General features: G+C 42.5%; 1 protein-coding gene and 1 long non-coding RNA gene across 3 annotated transcripts in view; both read right to left on the bottom strand.

Moving 5' to 3' along the window:
- Positions 1-402: 402 nt before the first annotated feature.
- Positions 403-6,584, bottom strand: LOC129826062 (uncharacterized). The gene is made up of 2 exons (XR_008754988.1): positions 4,840-6,584; positions 403-3,888 (listed from the first exon to the last, which is right to left on the bottom strand). It is a non-coding gene; the product is annotated as an uncharacterized LOC129826062 (long non-coding RNA).
- Positions 6,585-6,620: 36 nt separating this feature from the next.
- The window catches only part of cemip2 (cell migration inducing hyaluronidase 2), a 79,382-nt gene continuing 61,832 nt past the window's right edge, over positions 6,621-24,170 (bottom strand). For both annotated transcript variants that reach the window (XM_055886360.1, XM_055886359.1), the window contains exons 16-24: positions 23,922-24,099; positions 13,755-13,970; positions 9,585-9,796; positions 9,021-9,203; positions 8,563-8,785; positions 8,349-8,450; positions 7,928-8,073; positions 7,631-7,737; positions 6,621-7,394 (exon numbers count right to left, since the gene is read on the bottom strand). In XM_055886360.1, coding sequence (XP_055742335.1) covers positions 7,204-7,394; positions 7,631-7,737; positions 7,928-8,073; positions 8,349-8,450; positions 8,563-8,785; positions 9,021-9,203; positions 9,585-9,796; positions 13,755-13,970; positions 23,922-24,099 — 1,558 coding nt within the window. In that variant the 3' untranslated portion in view covers positions 6,621-7,203. The remainder of the gene's footprint in view (positions 7,395-7,630; positions 7,738-7,927; positions 8,074-8,348; positions 8,451-8,562; positions 8,786-9,020; positions 9,204-9,584; positions 9,797-13,754; positions 13,971-23,921; positions 24,100-24,170) is intronic.

Here is a 24,170-nt window from a genome sequence, read left to right as displayed (position 1 = left end):
GCCCAATACAGACCAAAGCATAGACCTGCGGGAATCCATAGCCTGCAGTTCCAAACTTTCTAAAAGCATCATACTTTCTAAAAGCATGTAGGGAAATAAAATGCTCAATGCTTTTTATGTTTTCTTTTACAGTGCTCAAATGCTCATACTGTAGAGGCCACCTCACCACTGTGTAGACAGCTATGTTTTAATTGGTGAATGTTTCTCTACCTAAGATGTTTTCGAGATGCTATCTGCTCTAGCGGCTCATTAAAATAACCCTATCATTAGAATCATAAGTCTGCCAGTCCACTGAGATTCTTTGAGTAAATCTGAGATAATATGACAACTCTGTCTTGAATACAGACACAGTATGAGCAGGTGTAACGCTCGTCGTATGAAGTAGACCAAGGTGCAGCGTGGTATGTTTTCATGATACTTTATTTACACAGAACACCAAACAAAACAACAAAAGAATACCGAACGTCACATTCTGAAGGCTTCTCAGAGCTAACAAAAAACAACATCCCACAACCTAAGGTGGCAAAACAGGCTGCCTAAGTATGATTCCTAATCAGAGACAACGATAGACAGCTGTCCCTAATTGAGAACCATACCCGGCCAATACATAGAAACACAAAACATAGAATGCCCACCCTGACCTAACCAAATAGAGAAATAAAACGTCTCTCTAAGGTCAGGGCGTGCCAGCAGGACACAATCAATCACAAATGCAGGTTATACAGCACAGCTGAAATGCAGGATTGGCAGCCATAGTTACTACCAGCAGCCAAAGATCATACTCCCTCTCTCTCTGTTTAACGCCTATGCAGGTCAAAGAACCTTGACATATGACACAATATAGTATGCAGGTATACAGCATTGATTTCAATGGTCTAGTGCAGGGACGGGCAACTGTTGCGAGTTAGAATAGTCAAATACTTTTTACATGTGGTAGTGCATCAGCAGTTTTTCTCTTGTTATGTGGTAGCCCATGTCAGCTACCATTTTTTTTTAATTGGTAAATTAATCTAGCGGCCAGATATCGAAACAGTAGTCATGGTGGAGTTACTGGCAGCGAGGCCCGAGACCAACTGCGGCCCCCTCATGATGAGTTCAGATGTATTGTGGCCCTACCCCCATCCCTGGTCCTGTGGTAGCGCAGGGTGTAGACCCTGTACCACACACCCCCCGGTGACAGGGCCGGACTACCACATCTGAGGCTTGGGGTACCTCCAGTAACTTCCTGCAATTCTACACATTTGCCACAGTACAGAGAAAAATGTGAAGTTTTATAGCTAATCTAATGCTATTTCACACATTTTGCCTTGAGGTTGAGTGAAAAATGTGCTCATTTAAAGCTATTTCCTGTAATTCTACACATTTTGCCATGGGGCAGATATAATAAAAGAAATTGTATAATAAAGGTTTGAGAATGGATTAGTAAATAGTTTATTCATAATTACCATCTTGTGTTGTGTGCTTATTCTTTTACCATTGAAATGTTCTAGGCTATTTTGAGACCTTAAGGAGCATCAGGTATTGCTGGTAGAATGACATGTCCATCTTTTTGTGAGAAATTACACTGGTCACTCGAAACATTTATAAAGTATTTATAGGAGCGGTTTTGCGGACAGAGTTTAATTTAAATCAGGACTAGGCTAATTCTACTTAAATTAATCCAGATTTAAAAAAAGTATTTCTTAGTTTCTAACTACAGTAGAGTACCAGACCAAGGTAAGTAAGGACTAACCGGTTCATCTTTGTGAAGCCTGATTAGATTAACGATGTAGACTTTCTGCTGACATTAGGATGTTTCAAAAACCAGGGATAGGACACTAATACATAAGCATCGTGTGGAATTGCAGCAAGTCACTTAAACAAAAGAATGGAAGTTTCAAAGAATTTCAGTAACTTTGAAAAAACCCTCTTGAAGCAAATTGTGTCAAACCACCCAATTATCGAGAGCAAACAGCATGATTCATCAACAGAACACAAGGAAAGAAAAACAAGACCACCATTTGTAATGAATTCTACTCAAATGAAAAGTAAAGTACAAAACAACTTCAGGTAAGATACTGTGTTAATTGTTGACTCACTTTTACAAATCAGAGTCACTTTGAAATGTTAGTTTGTGTGTAACAACCTAAATGTATTTTTGGACAGAAATGTAACACAAACAATATCATACATACTAATATAATTTCTATATTGTCGTCTTTCTAAAGGTCCTGTGGAAAAACATAAAAATCAAATGCTGTTGCTTGTAGGGAGCGTTTCAAGACTGGTAAGACCAAACATGAGCTGAAAGACTTGTTGACCGGGATCATTGATAGCCAGTAGCCCCTGGAAGGTATTCCTGATGATGACCATATGTTCCAATCCTCATTTGGTAGGACACATTCATTCAACACGTGCCATCCCAGGAATATGTAATGTTGTCAGACATCTCTTGCACTCCCATACTAAAAATGTTGTAATGAACTTAACTCTTGAAGAAATAATGTTCTCCAATGCAGCAATGTAATCATTTTCTAAAGGCAGATGACCACCGTAGCTTGGATGGGACTTGTCATAACAGGATGGTCAGCCAACTACATCTGCAGCAGCTAGGACAGAGGATCGTGTCACTAACCCGGGCCGGAGGGCAAAGAAAAAGAGGCTGAGCATGCATGAGAAACTGGCCACGGAATGTAATGAGCTCAGACCAACGTATTTAAAAGAGCACGATATGAAGACGCAAATCCTTCATGTTGAGTTGACTATGGAGGAGAGAAACATGAAGCAGCAGCAGTACCAATGTTCTTCTCCAAACAGCACCAGTTCGGGGTCCCGATATTTCCATTTGTGAATTTCTTTTGGTTTGTTTTCAATCCATGGCTATTGTTTGTTTCAATCACCTGAGCCATCTTTGTGAGAAGTGCTGAACAGCAAAAGCATCTCTGCAGGCTTATCCATTTCTGCTGGCTTTTCCATGGGAACATCTGCATCATCCTCATCTTCGATGCAATGATCTGGAAAGCCATGCGGTTTGAGGTAATTGTGAAGCTGTTGCAATTAAGGTAATGCAGCATCTTCTAGGTTGAAAGCGCAATGTGTTGCTGAGACACTAGAAACGACTCTTCCATACGCCAAACATGCGCTCCACTACACCTCTGGTGTAGATATGAGTTTGGTTGTACGGTTATTGCTCAGGTTCTATTGGATGAAGATAGGGGGTGAACAAGTTGGTCTGTGCACACCCACTGTCACCAAGTATGATTCCACTACTGTATGTTGTCCTCCTTCAAACTGAGCTTACAGAGGAGTTTTGGAAAATCCTTGAGTCATGCGTTGCACCTTTCCAACGTGCAACAACGTTGGAGAACTTCAAATTGGGAGTGCACACACTTTGTACATGTTATTGAAAACCAGTTTTTAAGATTCCTGTACACCTCAGAATCTGCTGTAGAGGGACACTTGATGGGAAAATGACATCCATCTTTACAGCCAATATTTATAGGACTCTACCTTGTAGTTGGCTTGGGCAGCAGTATCGGGGAACTTGATGTAACTGTCTTTCAGTTCACATACACTGTAGCATTGCAGACTTTGTGGGCTATTCTGAATAGTTGGTTCACTTACACAACACAAATGTCCTGTTTCACGATGGAAGGTTCCAGATGCCAAAAACCTCATGGTGGTCAGTACTTGTAGGGAAGGGCCTTCCCCAAAGAGTCAGATGAAAGTCTTGCTCAAGTAAACAAATATCAGCTGCATTTTCTTTGTACATATGGAAATGGTCACAGAAATTGATTTGATCAAAATCATTCAGTGGGTTAACTGCCCTTCTGTCCCATCTTGGAGGTGCTCTGTGATCATCGTTGAAATAGTCCAGGTAATCCATTTCCCTCCATTTCCAAGGTCAACCTAGGGGTAATTTAGATCTAGATTAATCGTCCTTCTGGAAATCAGACATTTTAAATCTAGACTAGGGCAAGTTTGAGACCATTTTAAACTATGTCTGAGAAATGCAGTTAGTCCAGCATAAAAAGTGCAATTTAGTCTAGGATTAGGCTTAATCTGGGTCTGCGAAACCGATCCATTTATAAAGTATAAATAGTCCACACTCTAGACCAGGCCACAAAACATAACATGATTAGTAAATGGTTTATAATGACCTATATGAATGAAGTAAGGATGAATAAATGAATAAACTATTTCCTAATCCATTATAAATGCTTTATTACTTGGAGTTATTAAGTGCTACCAATTTTCGGATATTCTGTACATTTTGCCATGAGCCTGAGACAACATTTTGTAGTTTTAAAACTAATTTCCTGCAATTCTACACATTTTGCAATGGCTTATAACATGTTCATATGCAAAAAATAATAATGTGGGGGGGGGGGGGGGGTTATGGGCATTGGCATATGTAGGACTTCCTAACAATTGTAACATGCCTGCCTCGTCTGGCATGCCTGGCTTGTCAAGCAGCACATCTTTATACACTGTTCTTGGTAGTCTCCCCGACTAACCTTTTTTCCCATCTTTAACCTACGTGTACTCTATACAGCTGCCCCACGAATCTCATAGGCTAATCGAAGATTTCAGTAATCAGATTCCTTGGTGCATAACATTTTGTCATTGAAGAGGCATCCTTGATTTTGTTGAATCCATCAGCTAAAATTAGATCAAGAACAACGATGACAGAACGCCATCACAAAGTATAAATGGTTATCAACTCCCCAATTTCAGAAAAGCAATGATGTGAAATAAAAGGTTTGATTGAAGAAACACTCATGAGTAGTGAATCAACATGTCAAATACAACTAACATCAACTTGAAAGGCACTCTCTCACACTGTGTACATGCACTCACCATTGACAAACTCTCAATATTTTCATCCACACCACCAACATACTTGTATTAAAAGAGCTCAATCTTGGTTCGTGCATCTTGGGGAAAAAAAGCACAACAAAAAAAACATATTTACAACAGTGGTTAAAAAGCAGGTCCTTCTCCTTCACAGAGAATCGCTCACAATGGCTGCATTCATTTAGTTTGCCCGGGGTAACGAGTAGGCAGAGTTTGCACATTTTCTACCATTTCTTTGTGAAATCTAGCTCACCAGCTAAAAAGAATACTCCCAATCACATCCAGAAAGTCACTAATCACTGGCACAGTAGGGAGCCCTGCTCAAATCACCTACGGAGACCTGAGAGGTACAGTAAGCTTTGGTTTTGGTATGGACTACTAGTCTGTTCGTTATAAGGCAATGTTTACCTTGTAAAATGTCCCTCAGACTCCTGTAAAACACATACCTTTGGCATTGATACATAATAAACAACACATTCCCATAGATATTGATTTGGACAGGGAAGGCAAAACTTCTAATTTGTCTTTATACTCCAGCATTTTGGATTTGAGATCAAATGTTTATATCACACTACAGTATAGAATGCCACCTTTTATTTGAGGGTATTTTCATACGTTTAACTGTTTAGAAATGAATGCAATTTATGCATCTAGTCCCCCCATTTAAAGGAGTCATAAGCATTTGGACAATTCACTTAGTGCATTACATGTAGTCAATCATTTTGGATTTGGTCCCATATTCCTAGCATGCAATGTTTACATCAAGCCTGCGACTCTACAAACTTGCTGGATGCATTTGCAGTTTGTTTTGGTTGTGTTTCGGATTATGTTCTGCCCACTAGAAACGGATGCTAAATAATGTATTCTGTCATTTTGGAGTCACGTTTATTGTAATTCGAAATATAATATTATCTCAACACTTGGATCCTACCATGTTTACGGACAATCATGAATGAATCGTGAATAATGATGAGTGAGAAAGTTAAAGGCATACATGTCATACCCCCCAAAAATGCTAACCTTCTACTCATATTTACAATGAAAGTGACAACACATTATTTACCATTCATTTCTACTGGGCACAACATAATCCGAAACACAACCAAAACCAATTGCAAATGCATCCAACAAGTGTGTAGTCACAAGCTTGATATAGTCATTGCGTGCTACTGTATGAATATGAGACCAAATACTAAACGTTTTCGACTCAATTTAATACACTACAAGTGAATTTGTCCAAATACTTATCCACCTTCAAATGGGAAGGGGACTAGATATTGTACATAAAGAGCATTCATTTCTTAAACCTCAAAACAGATGTATGAAAATACACCCAAATAAAAGGTGACATTCTGTACTGTCGCCTCATAACACATTTGCTCTCAAATCCAAAATGGAGTATAGAGCCAAATGAAACATTTTAGCTTCAACGTCCAAATAAATCCGCAGGGGAGTGCACATAACCATACTAAAAGGTAAATGAGCTGGAAACACCGTTTCAATGGTGAGATAATGAGAAGAAAAAGAAGAGGAACAGCCCATTTCTGCTGCACGCGTAGCCAGCCCTGGGGAAGGTGTCACTGTCTAGAGATCAAATCAACATTACAACAACAAAAACAGTTTGCTGAAAATGCAACAGTCTCAATGTAATCCCATACAAAATATGTTCATTCTAATACACCTCGATGATTCGTTTAGTAAAATCCCATTTCAACAGATCTAGTAGCTGAACAACCCCCCCCCCCCCCCCCCCCCACCAGGGGCATGCAAGGAAACAGACAGGGGGGTGGGGGTGGGGGGGGTGGGGGGGGGTGGAATAATGAGTGTTTTTCCTTTGGTTTGCTTTGTCAGTCCTCTTCTTAATTATGCGTTTCGTCTATGGATGTGGTGAGCAGCAGACCGGTCAAAGACTGGCCTGAGACAGAACCCCATCAGGGGGAACTGGATAGGAGTGACAGACCACACCAGTTTGATGTGGTTACTTTGTTCATCTGCTTTCCATCCCCCATTGATTTCCTGTTCCCAGTCTAATTTGTTGAAATATGGCAGATGTGCAGGGTCTTTTTGGTTGTTTTCATTGAAGGCTGAATATGAATTCATGGCTCCGTGAGATGACTGGCTGATATTGCAAATTATGTGACTAGGAAAGTGCATATTTTCATGCATCTGCAGACCCTCCCCATGCCCCACACACACATCCCACTACACCACACCCAGGCAGGCATGTGTGCACGCGCACACACACACACACACACACACACACACACAAATTAGTAAACATCTTTGCCAATAAAATAATAAATAATAGAAGTTCACATTCATTCGCTGGTTGGTTGTGTTTTGGTTAAGTTGTGTTCTCATTGGTCACTATGGTCCTGTGGCGGTCCTAAGTAGCTCCATGTCTCTGCGTGTGCTGGTCTGTGTGCAGCCGTAGGCCTCCAGGCCCAGGGGGAGGTAGCGCTCCTGCAGCCCCAGCCCCTCCTCACCCTGCCCAGCTAGGATAGATGCCCACGGAGGGGGGGAAGAGCCACCCTGGAACCCCCAAAACACCAGGCTCTCTGTGAGAGAAAAAAGTGTCATGTGGAAAATACTGTAATGAGGTGAGCAGAGACAGAATGAAAAGTATACATTGCAGACAAAAAACAGTTGGAGAGACAGCAGGAAGAGAGGAGGGGTAAAAAGAGGGAAACAGTGACAAAAGAGGGAAACAGGGCCAGAGAATAGGATAGAAAAAACAAACCTGGCCTACAGTAATTGCACCTGCGAAAGGGAACCACCTGAAAGTGACACCAACCTTTACTCTGCAGATCTGCTGCCTTGGCCATGCCCAGGGGGACCAGATACGGTGCAACACCGGCTAAGCCATCAGGCTGCCCTCGCGTGCCCAGAAGCACTATTGACCTAGTCATAAGAGAATATAACCAATTAGGATTCATCGATTCACAATCAAGACAAATGTCTTTCATCAAAATGCCAAAAGTTCTTCCAGACAAGAAAACAACACTTGAATAGTAGTTCAACCCAGTTCTGCAACAGACCACCAATTGAGTTCTAACTCCAACCAGCAAAGGGTCTAATCCCTTCCCCTCACCTCTTTGGTATTCCAGTTCTAAAATACTGCTCCATTTTAGAGTCCATTTTGGAGAAAGATGACTTCTTTGTGACTTTTCCAGAGCAGGCGTCCACAGAGACCAGGAAGAAGCCTGGCTGTGTGAAGGAGAATGTCTCACTGTTCACCTGAGGAAAAAAAGACATTGTAGAAAAGTGGATAAGAAGTACCCCGGAAAGCTACACCACATACAGATTTAAAACATGAATGGTGCTTTTCTAGTCATAAACATTCAATACACATTTAGAATGGCTTTTTTGATGGACATTATTATGAATGTTATACGGAAACAACTGCGGCGAGAGCAGAGAAAAATCAACACACCAACAACATGCACAGGGACAATGTACTCGACAAAAACACATAACGGACTAACATGTTATTTCAAACCTGTGGTACTCACAGTGATAAAGGACTGTGTGTCTCCACTATGCTGCTCCTTGCTGCTGAGAGATTTGATCTGAGTTTGGAGGTAGGCATTCCACGGGTCACTGGAAAACACCAGCTACCAGAAAACAGATTCAAAGCAGGGCTTTTAATGTGCTCAAGCCTTTTCCAATACAAATAATAATGTAACAATGAAAGTGTGTGTGTGGGGGGGGGGGCTGTAGACTGACCTGGGAGGCTCCACAGTCCCTGCAAGGTTGGGTGCTGAGGGTGGGCATGGGGACCACTGCCGACGGGGCCTTGGTGTATTTGGGATAGGCCTTGGCCGTGCAGTTACAGGTCAGTTTGGAGGACGATGTGGTGGCCATCACCTTCACCCTCTCGCAGCCCTTAACCGAGCAGTAGCTGTGGCCGTCGCGTCTCTGCCTCGCCCGCAAATACAGCCACAGCAATCTAGGACAGAGCAGAGAGGCTGGTGTCAATCGAGAGAGAGAGAGGTGAGGGACAAAGAGAGAGAGAGAGAGACACTGACAGGGGCAAATCAGAACTTAGTGACAATGTTCACTTAGTCTCCAAATGACTTCAAAGCATGACTAAGTGAAAATGACACTTAATTTGAAGTTCGGATTGGCCCCAGAGAAAGAGGGCCAGCAGATATACAGACAGTAGCATAAAGTGACTCTCTCACCCCACACTGCGGTCAAAGAAGTACTTCCTCTCCAGCGGCTTCTTCTCCAGTTCGGCGAGGGAGGACAAGGGCCCGTAGTCAGTGATGTCATCGAAGGTGTTGCTCTGGCGGTCATTGATATCAGCCATGACCTGGAAGGTGGTGTCAGGTGGGTAGCAGAGGCCCACCAGCACCCAGTCACCTCTGAAGAGAGAGGAGACAACAGATGACGATGAAGGTTCAAGATCTTGAACTAGATCTTTGAACTAACCCCACTGACAAACGCAAACATAGCCTTTCATCGCACACGTATTCACACACACACACACACACACACACACACACACACACACACACACACACACACACGCACACACACACACACACACACACACACACACACACACACACACACACACAGCAGAGACGGTCAAAAGCAGAGCCCTTCAGACTCAGGCCTTGCATAGAAAATGAGAAGAGACCAAGACCCGTTTCAATATGGTCAAACAAGACAGAGTGCAAGACGCAGACCAACCAGCTTTTTAAAGAAACACACCCACACACAAGTCCCAATGTGTCACTCACTGGTTGAAGTTGATGAGGGAGAGGACAATCTCTCTGGGAGCCGGGCCGTTCCAGTGCAGGGTGTAGCTCTTGCTCATCATGAGGATAGGCTGGTACTGCTGGGACAGTGCCCCCTGGCTGTTGATACCTCTCAGCACCAGGGGAGCCTCAGGGTACTCATCTCTACTGATGGACAGACTGAGGCTGGGAGCTCCCTGGGTCTGGATATACACCTGGAGGACAGACAGTAGAAGTTGTTGACCAATAGAGTTCGGCAACTACTTTTATACATTTTTATTTATTCAGGTGAATCCAATTGAGACCAGTGTCTCATTTACAATGGTGAAAAGATTTTATAAAAACTACAAGACAGCTATAAATACATTACATCAGGTTATTACAACAAGCTATAACAATCAATTGCACACTTCAGTGAATTCTTATAAACAACAGAGTTTTAAACGGCCCTATCGGCACCAGATAATCCAGATGTCATTTGTTTTGTAAGGTGTTCCATAACTGTGGTGCATTAAAACCAAAGGAGGATTTACCAAACTTTGTTGAAACAAGCAGGACCTCAACATAGGCTTGGGCGATATAGCGTATATCGGGGTATTTCCAAATAGCCATGAGATGGTTTTTCCAATACCTTTAATACAGTTGAAACTATTTCTTAGAAGTTTTTCAATACACGTTTAATATTTGTAGGTACTTTAAGTACCTTTAAGTTTAAGTTAATACCTGCAGTCAATTTGTGCAATACGTGAGGAGATAAAGCAGATTGCGTTCTCATTTCACCTGTCACATTATTTGACATTATGAAGCTTACCGAAGTACCCCTGAACAGCTGAGCCACGTGTTTCTTTGTAAATAGCACAATGGGAGAAAGCTGGAGCAGGTGAGTCCAGCTGTGTATTGACAGGGGTCGCGTTTTATATTGCAAGTCAACAGTGTTTTTTTTTTCTTCAATAAAGTGATCAGGGAAGTTCAACTATGGTTTCCTTCACAGAAAATACATTAAAGCAATACATTTGGCAGAAGATAGCTTCATTTTCTTCAGATGACAACAGAAGTGCACCGCTATTTGGCTGGCAGCCTCACAAGTAAATAAGCTTACAATGAAAAAGCTGTCTTTTTTGCAAAAACGATGCATGACCAACATATTTCTAATGTTTATCATAGAAAGAATGCCAGCTAAATTTCCTAATGTATTGCCTAAAGTAATTCTTTCATTTTACCGGAGAAAAGTAGCCACAGAGAAAAGTACAGGAGAAAAGTAGCTACACAGAGAAAAGTACAGGAGAAAAGTACAGGAGAAAAGTAGGCTACACAGAGAAAAGTACAGGAGAAAAGTAGGCTACACAGAGAAAAGTACAGGAGAAAAGTAGGCTACACAGAGAAAAGTACAGGAGAAAAGTAGGCTACACAGAGAAAAGTACAGGAGAAAAGTACAGGAGAAAAGTAGCCACACAGAGAAAAGTACAGGAGAAAAGTAGGCCACACAGAGAAAGGTACAGGAGAAAAGTAGCTACACAGAGAAAAGTACAGGAGAAAAGTAGGCTACACAGAGAAAAGTACAGGAGAAAAGTAGGCCACACAGAGAAAAGTACAGGAGATAAGTAGGCTACACAGAGAAAAGTACAGGAGAAAAGTAGGCCACACAGAGAAAAGTACAGGAGAAAAGTAGGCTACACAGAGAAAAGTACAGGAGAAAAGTAGGCTACACAGAGAAAAGTACAGGAGAAAAGTAGCCACACCTGAGTCTGCTGATAGAACGCTTGTTGGTGAATTGTGGAGAAGTGCAACTGAAGCACGAAATTAGTCTGACGACGAGCAGAAATTACAATATGAATAAATTTACATCTGTGTTTACAAAAACACAGCAAGATATTTCTTATGCATTTTATATTTTTTTCCCCGGCGTAAAAAATACATAATTCTACATTAAGGCGACAATTAAACGTAACTTGCTGGTGGCTGAATTAGTTTTTCCCCCGCTATGTTCTCGGCCGACTTCTCCGATCAGAGCAGGCAGGCCCATTGCCCTTGCGACTCCACACTCCACAGAATGTACTTACTTTCCTTCAGACAAGCATGCGTCAAAAATTTGTTGATTTGCAAAATCTCTCTCATTCACATTCGCTTGTAAATGTCCAAACTCAACAAAAATTACATTCGGTAGCTCCTACCTCTACACAGTGCATTTGGAAAGTATTCAGACCCTTTGACTGTTTCCACATATTGTTATGGTTACAGCCTTATTCTAAAATGGATTACATTAGCTTTCCCCCTCATCAATACCCCACAATGACAAAGCAAAAACTGTTTAGAATTTTTATCACACTTACATAAGTATTCAGACCCTTTAATCAGAACTTTAATGAAGCACATTTGGCAGTGATTACAGCCTCAAGTCTTCTTGGGTATGACGCTACAAGCTCTGCACACCTGTATTTGAGGAGTTTCTCCCATTCTTCTCTGCAGATCCTCTCAAGCTCTGTCAGGTTGGATGGAGAGCGTTGCTGCACAGCTATTTTCAGGTCTCTCCAGAGATGTTCGATCGGGTTCAAGTCCGGGCTCTCGCTGGGCCACTCAAGGACATTGAGACTTGTCCCGAAGCCACTCTTGCGTTGTCTTGGCTGTGTGCTTAGGGTTGTTGTCTGGTTGGAAGGTGAACCTTCGCCCCAGTCTGTGGTCCTGAGCGCTCTGGAGCAGGTTTTCATCAAGGATCTCTGTGTACTTTGCTCCATTCATCTTTCCCTCGATCCTGACTAGTCTCCCAGTCCCTGCCGCTGAAAAACATCCCCACAGCATGATGCTGCCAGGTTTCCTCCAGACATGATGCTTGGCATTCAGGCCAAAGAGTTCAATCTTGGTTTCATCAGACCAGAGAATCTTGTTTCTCATAGTCTGAGAGTCCTTTAGGTGCCTTTTGGCAAACTCCAAGCAGGCTGTCATGTGCCTTTTACTGAGGAGTGGCTTCCGTCTGGCCACTCTACCATAAAGGCCTGAATGATGGACTGCAGCAGAGATGGTTGTCCTTCTGGAAGGTTCTCCCATCTCCACAGAAGAACTCTGGAGAGCTGTCTGAATATTCATCAGGTTCTTGGTCACCTCCCTGACCAAGGCCCTTCTCCCTCGATTGCTCAGTTTGGCCGGACGGCCAGCTCTAGGAAGAGTCTTGGTGGTTCCAAACTTCTTCCATTTAAGAATGATGGAGGCCACTGTGTTCTTGGGGACCTTCAATGCTGCAGACATTTTTGGTACCCTTACCCAGATCTATGCCTCGACACAATCCAGTCTCGGGGGGCTCTACAGACAATTCCTTCGCCCTCATGGCTTGTTTTTTTCTCTGACATGCACTGTCAAATGTAGGACCTTATATAGACAGTTGTGCGCCTTTCCAAATCATGTCCAATCAATTGAATTTACCACAGGTGGACTCCAAGTTGTAGAAACATCTCAAGGATGATCAACGGCAACAGGATGCACCCGAGCTCAATTTCGAGTCTCATAGCATACGGTCTGAATAGTTACCGGTATGTAAATAAGGTATCTGTTTTTAATTTTAATACAATTGCAAAAATGTATAAAAATCTGTTTTCGCATTGTCATTATGGGGTATTGTGTGTAGATAGATTTTTATTTATTTAATCAATTTTAGAATAAGGCTGTAACGTAACAAAATGTGGAAAAAGTCAAAAGGTCTGAATACTTTCCGAATGCACTGGATGTTTAACTTCATAATTGCCTGTCTTTGCAAATATTTTTTTTCTCTCGTTTGCACTCGTTAGCATATTTAGCTAGCAGCCTCTATTGACATTCACTATTACTTGTGCTAATTTTGTTAGCATTCTGGTAAAAGCATTTTTATTTTTTGGCGCCCCCTTGTGGACTAAACAAAAAATATACGGATTGAGAGAAATGTACGGTATGACGATATAAAAATGCCTCCCAAAAATACCCCAAGAGTTAGCCAACCCTATGAACGGGTTTGGTATCTCATATTTCAACAGGGAAGTGAGATATGTTGGAAGCTGTGGAGCAGAGCTTATTAAACAAGAAGGGAGTATTGAAGTGATCTACGGGACTTTAGTGAGGTCCAGCCGACCTTCTGATACAGGAAACTAACCTAAGCAGTGAATAAAGTCACTGGTGATAGGCATTATGACAAATGCGCCCCCCCTGTACCTGAGAGTAGGTGCCACTGCAGACCAACCCGTTCCACTTGGTGATGTTGACACAGTCGGGGTGACGGATCAGGTAGTTGTCTGCTCTGCCCACATACACGTCCCTGTAGCCCGTCACAGAGCCGTCCACGTCATGGAAGATGGAGTTCTTATCCCCGTCCAGATCATTCTCCTCGAACCACTGGCCCGGATGCCCGAAGAACACCCTCAGATCCACCTGTCACAGACAATAGGTTAAGATATACACACACTAGAGGGGCGGGGGGTATGCCTTATGATTAACGAGACGTGGTGTGATCATAACAACATACAGGAACTCAAGTCCTTCTGTTCACCTGACTTAGAATTCCTCACAATCAAATGCCGACCGCATTATCTACCAAGAGAATTCTCTTCGATTATAATCACAGCCGTATATATTCCCCCCCAAGCAGACACATCGACAGCCCTGAACGAACTTTATTTGACTCTATGTTAACTGGAAACCACATATCCTGAGGCTGCATTCGTTGTAGCTGGGGATTTTAACAAGGCTAATCTGAAAACAAGACTCCCTAAATTCTATCAGAATATCGATTGTGCTACCAGGGCTGGTAAAACCCTGGATCATTGTTATTCTAACTTCCGCAACGCATATTAGGCCCTTCCCAGCCCTCCTTTTGGAAAAGCTGACCACGACTCCATTTTGTTGCTCCCAGCCTATAGACAGAGACTAAAACAGGAAGCTCCCGCGCTCAGGTCTGTTCAACGCTGGTCCGACCAATCTGATTCCACGCTTCAAGATTGCTTCGATCACGTGGACTGGGATATGTTCCGCACTGCGTCAAACAACAACATTGACGAATACGCTGATTCGGTGAGGGAGTTTATTAGCAAGTGCATCGGCGATGTCGTACCCACAGCAACTATTAAAACATTCCCAAACCAGAAACCGTGGATTGATGGCAGCATTCGCGCGAAACTGAAAGCGCGAACCACTGCTTTTAACCAGGGCAAGGTGACCGGAAACATGACCGAATACAAACAGTGCAGCTATTCCCTCCGCAAGGCAATCAAACAAGCTAAGCGTCAGTATAGAGACAAATTAGAGTCGCAATTCAACGGCTCAGACACCAGAGGTATGTGGCAGGGTCTACAGTCAATCAAGGATTACAAAAAGAAAACCAGCCCCGTCGCGGACCAGGATGTCTTGCTCCCAGACAGACTAAACAACTTCTTTGCTCGCTTTGAGGACAATACAGTGCCACTGACACGGCCCGCTACCAAAACCTGTGGACTCTCCTTCACTGCAGCCGACGTGAGTAAAACATTTAAACGTGTTAACCCTCGCAAGGCTGCAGGCCCAGACGGCATCCCCAGCCGCGTCCTCAGAGCATGCGCAGACCAGCTGGCTGGTGTGTTTAGGGACATATTCAATCAATCCTTATCCCAGTCTGCTGTTCCCACATGCTTCAAGAGGGCTACCATTGTTCCTGTTCCAAAGAAAGCTAAGGTAACTGAGCTAAACAACTACCACCCCGTAGCACTCACTTCCGTCATCATGAAGTGCTTTGAGAGACTAGTCAAGGACCATATCACCTCCACCCTACCTGACACCCTAGACCCACTTCAATTTGCTTACCGCCCCAATAGGTCCACAGACGACGCAATCGCAACCACACTGCCCTAACCCATCTGGACAAGAGGTATACCTATGTGAGAATGCTGTTCATCGACTACAACTCAGCATTTAACACCATTAAGTACCCTCCAAACTCGTCATCAAGCTCGAGACCCTGGGTCTCGACCCCGCCCTGTGCAACTGGGTACTGGACTTCCTGACGTGCCGCCCCCAGGTGGTGAGGTAAGGTAACAACATCTCCACCCCGCTGATCCTCAACACTGGGGCCCCACAAGGGTGCATTCTGAGCCCTCTCCTGTACTCCCTGTTCACCCACGACTGCATGGCGATGCACGCCTCCAACTCAATCATCAAGTTTGCAGACGACACTACAGTGGTAGGCTTGATTACCAACAACGACGAGACAGCCTACAGGGAGGAGGTGAGGGCCCTCGGAGTGTGGTGTCAGGAAAATAACCTCACACTCAACGTCAACAAAACAAAAGGAGATGATTGTGGACTACAGGAAACAGCAAAGGGAGCACCCCCCTATCCACATCGACGAGACAGTAGTGGAGAGGGTAGTAAGTTTTAAGTTCCTCGGCGTACACATCACGGACAAACTTAATTGGTCCACCCACACAGACAGTGTGGTGAAGAAGGCGCAGCAGCGCCTCTTCAACCTCAGGAGGCTGAAGAAATTCGGCTTGTCACCAAAAGCACTCTTTTACAGATGCACAATCGAGAGCATCCTGTCGGGCTGTATCACCGCCTGGTACGGCAACTGCTCCGCCCACAACCGTAAGGCTCTCCACAGAGTAGTGAGGTCTGCACAACGCATCACCGGGGGCAAACTACCTGCCCTCCAGGACACCTACACCACCCGATGTCACAGGAAGGCCATAAAGATCATCAAGGACAACAACCACCCGAGCCACTGCCTGTTCACCCCGCTATCATCCAGAAGGCGAGGTCAGTACAGGTGCATCAAAGCAGGGACCGAGAGACTGAAAAACAGCTTCTATCTCAAGGCCATCAGACTGTTAAACAGCCACCACTAACATTGAGTGTCTGCTGTCAACATACTGACTCAACTCCAGCCACTTTAATGGAAAAATTGATGTAAAAAAAAAAAATCACTAGCCACTTTAAACAATGCCACTTGATATAATGTTTACATACCCTACATTACTCATCTCATATATATATACTGTACTCTATACCACCCACTGCATCTTGCCTATGCCGTTCTGTACCATCACTCATTCATATATTCTTATGTACATATTCTTCATCCCTTTACACTTGTGTGTATAAGGTAGTAGTTGTGGAATTGTTAGGTTAGATTACTCGTTGGTTATTACTGCAGTGTCGGAACTAGAAGCACAAGCATTTCACTACACTCGCATTAACATCTGCTAACCATGTGTATGTGACAAATAAAATTTGATTTGAATAAATTTTGATTTGATACTACAACACAACCAGCGACTTACAACGATGATATGTATGGCCTAGAAAGTGATTGATGCACAACTTTGTGTGTAGGTTTCCTAACTCTGATCTTGTAGGTCGACAGTATTTGAGAGTTGAGCTGAATGTATGTTAGAGTCGTATTCATTAATGTACATCGTAGCAAAACGTTCCTAGTGAAAACGACCCAGGTGTCAGAGAAGAGAGTTCAACAGAAGTCCTTGAAAGACATTTTGAAAAAGGATGTTTCGAGCTGAGTCAAGCCTGACACTAGAGGGCACTCCAACACAGTCACTCCCTCTCTCACACACAGTCAGTCAGTCAGTCAGTCAGTCAGTCAGTCACTCTCACACACACACAGTCAGTCACTCTCACACACACACAGTCAGTCAGTCACTCTCTCTCACACACACACTCAGTCAGTCAGTCAGTCAGTCACTCTCTCTCACACACACACTCAGTCAGTCAGTCAGTCAGTCACTCTCTCTCACACACACACACACTCAGTCATTTCCCCGCACACACTCAGTCAGTCAGTCAGTCAGTCACTCTCTCTCACACACACACAGTCACTCTCTCTCACACACACACTCAGTCAGTCAGTCAGTCACTCTCTCACAGTCAGTCAGTCACTCTCTCACAGTCACACAGTCTCTCTCTCTCTCAGTCTCTCACACAGTCAGTCTCTCACACAGTCAGTCTCTCACACAGTCAGTCTCTCACACAGTCAGTCTCTCGCTCTCTCACACAGTCAGTCAATTCAATTCAATTCAATTTGCTTTATTGGCATGACGTAACAATGTACATATTGCCAAAGCTTATTTTGGATATTTACAAAATAAAAATAAAAATGAGAATCAAAATTGTCAAAGGTACAACAGCAACAACAATAACCAAGTGTCAAAATGTGCTGTGGGTGACAGCAGGCATAGGTCATCTGCGAAGAGTAGGCATTTAACCTCTGAATTGTGGAGACTAACATCAGGGATTGAGGATTTTTCTAAAATAGTGGCCAATTCATTGATGTAAATATTGAAGAGTATTTACAATATGTTCTTTAACCCGCCCCTGGTTAAAGAACTATGTTATTTTCTTGCCAATTTTAACGTTGCACGTATTGCCAGTATACATTGATTTAATTATGTCATATGTTTTACCCCAACACCACTTTCAATAACTTTGTAGAACAGTCCTGTATGCCAAATAGAATCAAATGCCTTTTGGAAGTCGATAAAGCAAGCGTATATTTTGGTATTATTTTGGTGGACATGTTTATCTATCAGGGTGTGTAGGGTGTAAATATGATCAGTCGTGCGATATTTTGGTATAAATCCAATTTGGCTTTCACAGTGTGCTTATTAAGGAAGATAAGAACTCTTAACTTTATAACACTACAGAAAACCTTCCCCAGGTTATTGTTCACACAAATGCCTCTGTAATTGTTAGGGTCAAATTTGTCTCCGTTCTTAAAGATTGGGGTTATGAGTCCTTAATTCCAGATGTCAGGGAAATAACCTACACTCAGGATAAAATTAAACAGTTTTAATATAGCCAATTGAAATTTTGCACTAGTGAGTTTGAGCATCTCATTTAGGATACCATCAGGTCCGCATGCTTTTTTAAATTTGAGGGCCTGAAGTTTCTTATAGTCAGAAATTGGGGAGTCCAATGGAATTTGATTGTCCTTTATAGCTTTTTCTAATCCATTCAACTTCTCATTTTGGCATTGCTCTGCGTTTGTGTCAATTTGAACGGTGTTGTAGAGTGTTTTATAATGGGTTGTCCATATGTCACCATTTTGTATCGCTAATTCCTCTTGTTTTGATTTTTCTTTCGTTCTTTCCAATTTTTCCAGAAGACTCCTCAAATAGTATCAGCTGCTTGCTGTTGTACTTTGCTTTTTTGGTCCTGAGTGTACGTTTATAGAGTTTTATACGACTCCCTGCTGTCCCCAGTCCGCCTGGCCTTGCTGCTATTCCAGTTTTAACTGTTCTGCCTGCGGTTACGGAACCCCTACCTGTCCCAGACCTGCTGTTTTCAACTCTTAATGATCGGCTATGAAAAGCCAACAGATTTATTCCTGATTATTATTTGACCATGCTTGTCATTTATGAACATTTTGAAAATCTTGGCTCTCTCTAATTTTCTCCTTCTCTCTTTCTTTCTCTCGGAGGACCTGAGCCCTGGGACCATACGTCGGGACTGCCGGGCGTGGTGGCTCCTTGCTGTTCCCAGTCCGCCTGGCCTTGCTGCTATTCCAGTTTCAACTGTTCTGCCTGCGGTTACGGAACCCCTACCTGTCCCAGACCTGCTGTTTTCAACTCTTAATGATCGGCTATGAAAAGCCAACAGATTTATTCCTGATTATTATTTGACCATGCTTGTCATTTATGAACATTTTGAAAATCTTGTCTCTCTCTAATTTTCTCCTTCTCTCTTTCTTTCTCTCGGAGGACCTGAGCCCTGGGACCATACGTCGGGACTGCCGGGCGTGGTGGCTCCTTGCTGTCCCCAGTCCGCCTGGCCTTGCTGCTGTTCCGGTTTCAGCTGTTCTGCCTGCGGTTATGGAACCGCCACCTGTCCCAGACCTGTTGTTTTTCAACTCTTAATGATCGGCTATGAAAAGCCAACTGAAAATTATCCATGATTATTATTTGACCATGCTTGTCACTTATGAACATTTTTGAACATCTTGGCATAGTTCTGTTATAATCTCCACCCGGCACAGCCAGAAGAGGACTGGCCACCCCTCATAGCCTGGTTCCTCTCTAGGTTTCTTCCTAGGTTTTGGCCTTTCTAGGGAGTTTTTCCTAGCCACCGTGCTTCTACACCTGCATTTTAGCTGTTTGGGGTTTTAGGCTGGGTCTCTGTACAGCACTTCGAGATATTAGCTGATGTACGAAGGGCTATATAAAATAAACTTGATTGATTGAAACTTGATTTTAAAGTCTCACAGTAATGAAGGTGTAATTCACCATTATTTGGATCTCTGTGCTTTTGGTTGGATAGTGTTCTACGTTTTTTCCTTATAATTTTACAATCTGCACCAAACCAGTTGTCATCTGTGGTATTAAAAAAAAAAATAATAATTCAGTTGTGCTTCTTTTGCCATTTTTCCTCTCTCACAGTCTCTCTCTCACAGTCAGTCCTTCTCTCACACACACATTCACAGTCTCTTTCAGTCAGTGTCTCTCTCTTTCAGTCAGTCCTTCTCTCACACACACACATTCACAGTCTCTTTCAGTCAGTGTCTCTCTCACACACACACATTCACAGTCTCTTTCAGTCAGTGTCTCTCTCTCTCTCTTTCAGTCACAGTGTTTCTTTCTCTCTTTCAGTCAGTGTCTCTCTCTTTCAGTCAGTGTCTCTCTCTTTCAGTCAGTGTCTCTCCCTTTCAGTCAGTGTCTCTCCCTTTCAGTCAGTGTCTCTCCCTTTCAGTCAGTGTCTCTCCCTTTCAGTCACAGTGTTTCCTTCTCTCTTTTAGTCAGTGTCTCTCCCTTTCAGTCACAGTGTTTCTTTCTCTCTTTTAGTCAGTGTCTCTCCCTTTCAGCCACAGTGTTTCTTTCTCTCTTTTAGTCAGTGTTTCTCTCCCTCTCTTTCAGACAGTGTCTCTTTCAGTCACAGTGTCTGTCTGTCTGTCTGTCTGTCTGTGCCAACTCCGTAACTCTGAGCTCTGCTGTGTTCCAGGGCAAAGGGGATTCTACCAACAGATGGGACCGAACCAACAGGGGGAAAAAAGAAACAGACGGAAGGAGAGCATGTGCAGGAACACAGTGTCTGATCCCTGCACTCTAAAAACAAAGCCGTCAGTGAAAGCACAAGTGCCACTAAATCTTAACAAGGACCCTCAGAGGGGAATTATAAAAACGTTCAAAAAAGCAGATGTAAGTTCTAGACTCTATAAACACTAATGTTTCAGTCGGTGACCTTTGTCAGACATACAGTACAGGTTAAACGTTTGGACACTCCTACTCATTCAAGGGTGTTTATTTTTACTATTTTCTACATTTTAGAATAATAGTGAAGACATCAAAACTATGAAATAACAGATATGGAATCATGTAGTAAGCAAAAAATTGTAAAACTAAAATATATTTTTTATTTTTGAATCTTCAAAGTAGCCACCCTTTGTCTTGATGACAGATTTGCACACTCTTGGCATTCTCTCAACCAGCTTCATGAGGAATGCTTTCCAACAGTCTTGAAGGAGTTCCCACATACAGTGGTTTGTCCTTTAAAAGTTGCAGCATACCGCGGTGCAGCTTGCATGGTGCAGCAGAATTCTATGGCACGTTATTGAAGTGTGAACCACTGATAGCATTAATGCTAGCTAGTGCTAGTTTGACCACCAGATGGCATCTTTGAGAAGCATTTGATAGCCATCAATAGTAGCTGTACTAGAGATTTTAAAACCTTGTTTGTAAGAACATAGTATATGGGACTCGTTTTAAGAAATGTTGTTTAATTCATTTGATTAATATTATGGTGTTTCTATTCCAAGAAAAACCCTCCGGGTTTCTGTTAGGATGGAACGGAAAATATGGCGCTGTACAACGTGACGGACGGGAGTACAGTACTGGGATATTTAGCTAAAGAATTCATGTGTTGTGCGGGATAGCGGGGTTCAATTCCCCAACGGGGAGGAAGGAGTAGGCTGTCCTTGTAAACAAGAATTTGTTCTTAACTTCTTATGGCTGCAATCCCGTTAACTTCTTTGTGATAGGGTGCAGCATTTTCACTTTTGGATGAATTGCGTGCCCATAGTAAACTGCCTCCTACTCTGTCCCAGATGATAATATATGCATATTATTATTACTATTGGGTATAAAACACTCTGAAGTTTCTAAAACTGTTTGAATGATGTCTGTGAGTATAACAGAACTCTTATGGCTGGCAAAAACCTGAGAAAAAATCCAACCAGGAAGTGGGTAATCTGAGGTTTGTAGTTTTTCAAGTCTTTGCCTATCGAATATACAGTGTCTATGGGGTCATATTGCACTTCCTAAGGCTTCCACTAGATGTGAACCTTGTTTGATGCTTCTACTGTGAAGGAGGGGGGAATGAGAGCTGTTTGAATCAGGGGTCTGGCAGAGTGCCACAAGCGAGTGAGAGTTAGCTGCATTCCATTGCATTTCCACAGACAAAGGAATTCTCCGGTTGAAACATTATTGAAGACTTATGATAAAAACATCCTAAAGATTGATTCTGTACTCCTCCTGAGATTGGATTGCGCCTCCTGAGATTGGATTGTGTACTAAACACGCAAACAAAAAAGAGGTATTTGGACATAAATGATGGACTTTATCGAACAAAACAAACATTTATTGTGGAAGTGGGATTCCTGGGAGTGCATTCTGATGAAGATCATCAAAGGGAAGTGAATATTTATAATGCTATTTCTGACATCTGTTGACTCCACAACATGGCGGATACCTGTATGGCTTGTTTTTGTGTCTGAGCGCCGTACTCAGATTATTGCATGGTGTGCTTTTTCCGTAAAGTTTTTTTGAAATCTGACACAGCGGTTGCATTAAGGAGAAGTTTATCTAAAGTTCCATGTAAAACACTTGTATCTTTTATCAATGTTTATTATGAGTATTTCTGTAAATTGATGTGGCTCTCTGCAAAATCACCACATGTTTTGGAGGCAAAACATTACTGAACATAACGCGCCAATGTAAACTAAGATTTTTGGATATAAATATGAACTTTATCGAACAAAACATACATGTATTGTGTAACATGAAGTCCTATGAGTGTCATCTGATGATGATCATCAAAGGTTAGTGATTCATTTTCTCTCTATTACTGCTTTTTGTGACTCCTCTCTTTGGCTGGAAAAATGGCTGTGTTTTTCTGTGACTAGGTACTGACCTAACATAATCAGATGGTGTGCTTTCGTCATAAAGCCTTTTTGAAATCGGACACTGTGGTGGGATTAACAACAAGTGTATCTTTAAAATGGTGTAAAATACGTGCATGTTTGAGGAATTTTAATTATGAGATCTCTGTTTGAATTTGGTGCCCAGCACTTTCACTGGCTGTTGTCAAGTCGATCCCGTTTACGGGATCCCAGCCGATCTCAGCCGTAAGAAGTTAAGGAAAGAAATTCCACATATTAACTTTTAACAAAGCACAACTGTTAATTGAAATGCATTCCAGGTGACTACCTCATGAAGTTGGTTGAGAGAATGCAAAGAGTGTGCAAAGCTGACATCAAGGCAAAACGTGGCTACTTTGAAGAATCTCAAATATAAAATATATTTAGATTTGTTTAACACTTTGGTTACTAAATGACTCCATATGTGTTATTTCATAGTTTGATGTCTTCACTTTTAATCTACAACGTAGAAAATAGCAAAAATAAAGAAAATCCCTGAAATGAGTAGGTGTCTCCAAACTTTTGACGGGTACTGTATATTTCGTAACATCATTATTCTGTCAGTATTTGAAAGAAGGGGGAGAACAATGGCACTTCTCCCAAAGTGTACACTCGTACACTCCCCCTCGTAAACATTAATATAATGTTTACATACCCTACATTACTCATCTCATATGTATATGTATATACTGTACTCTATATCATCTACTGCATCTTGCCATCTTTATGTAATACATGTATCACTAGCCACTTTAAACTATGCCACTTTATGTTTACATACCCTACATTACTCATCTCATATGTATATACTGTACTCTATACCATCTACTGCATCTTGCCTATGCCGTTCTGTACCATCACTTATTCATGTATCTTTATGTACATATTCTTTATCCCTTTACACTTGTGTGTATAAGGTAGTAGTTGTGGAATTGTTAGGTTAGATTACTCGTTGGTTATTACTGCATTGTCAGAACTATAAGCACAAGCATTTCGCTACACTCGCATTAACATCTGCTAACCATGTGTATGTGACAAATAAAATTTGATTTGATTTGTATTTAAAAGGAAAGGACTCACTGGTGTAAGGAATATGGCATAAACAATATGGCACCACCTTGCTTGCGCCAATCCAATGCTTTTCTATGCATGAGGGGCAGTGAATGAGTGCCCACTTCTAGGATGAAAGGTGGAGTGGTGTGCTAGCTACTCACAGTGGGCTGGAAGCTGAGCTTGGACAGGTTGTTGCGAGGCGTGAGCTGCCAGGTGTTCTTCAGGTTGAAGCCCACCGCGCTGGTGAAGCGCTCCATCGTCGGGATGTAATTTCGGAAAGTGCTCTGGGTGAGCCGAACAGGACCATCGTAGATCTGGAAGCCACGGATCGGGAATGTCCTTGGAAAAATAAGCGCGAGAGTCACACAACATACATGAACTTCAGATTACTTTCCAGAATGGATCAGCTG

Source organism: Salvelinus fontinalis, chromosome 28 (assembly GCF_029448725.1).
Source record: "Salvelinus fontinalis isolate EN_2023a chromosome 28, ASM2944872v1, whole genome shotgun sequence".
In the NCBI taxonomy this organism is placed as follows: Eukaryota; Metazoa; Chordata; class Actinopteri; order Salmoniformes; family Salmonidae; genus Salvelinus; species Salvelinus fontinalis.
This window is presented reverse-complemented; position numbering and strand designations above follow the sequence as displayed.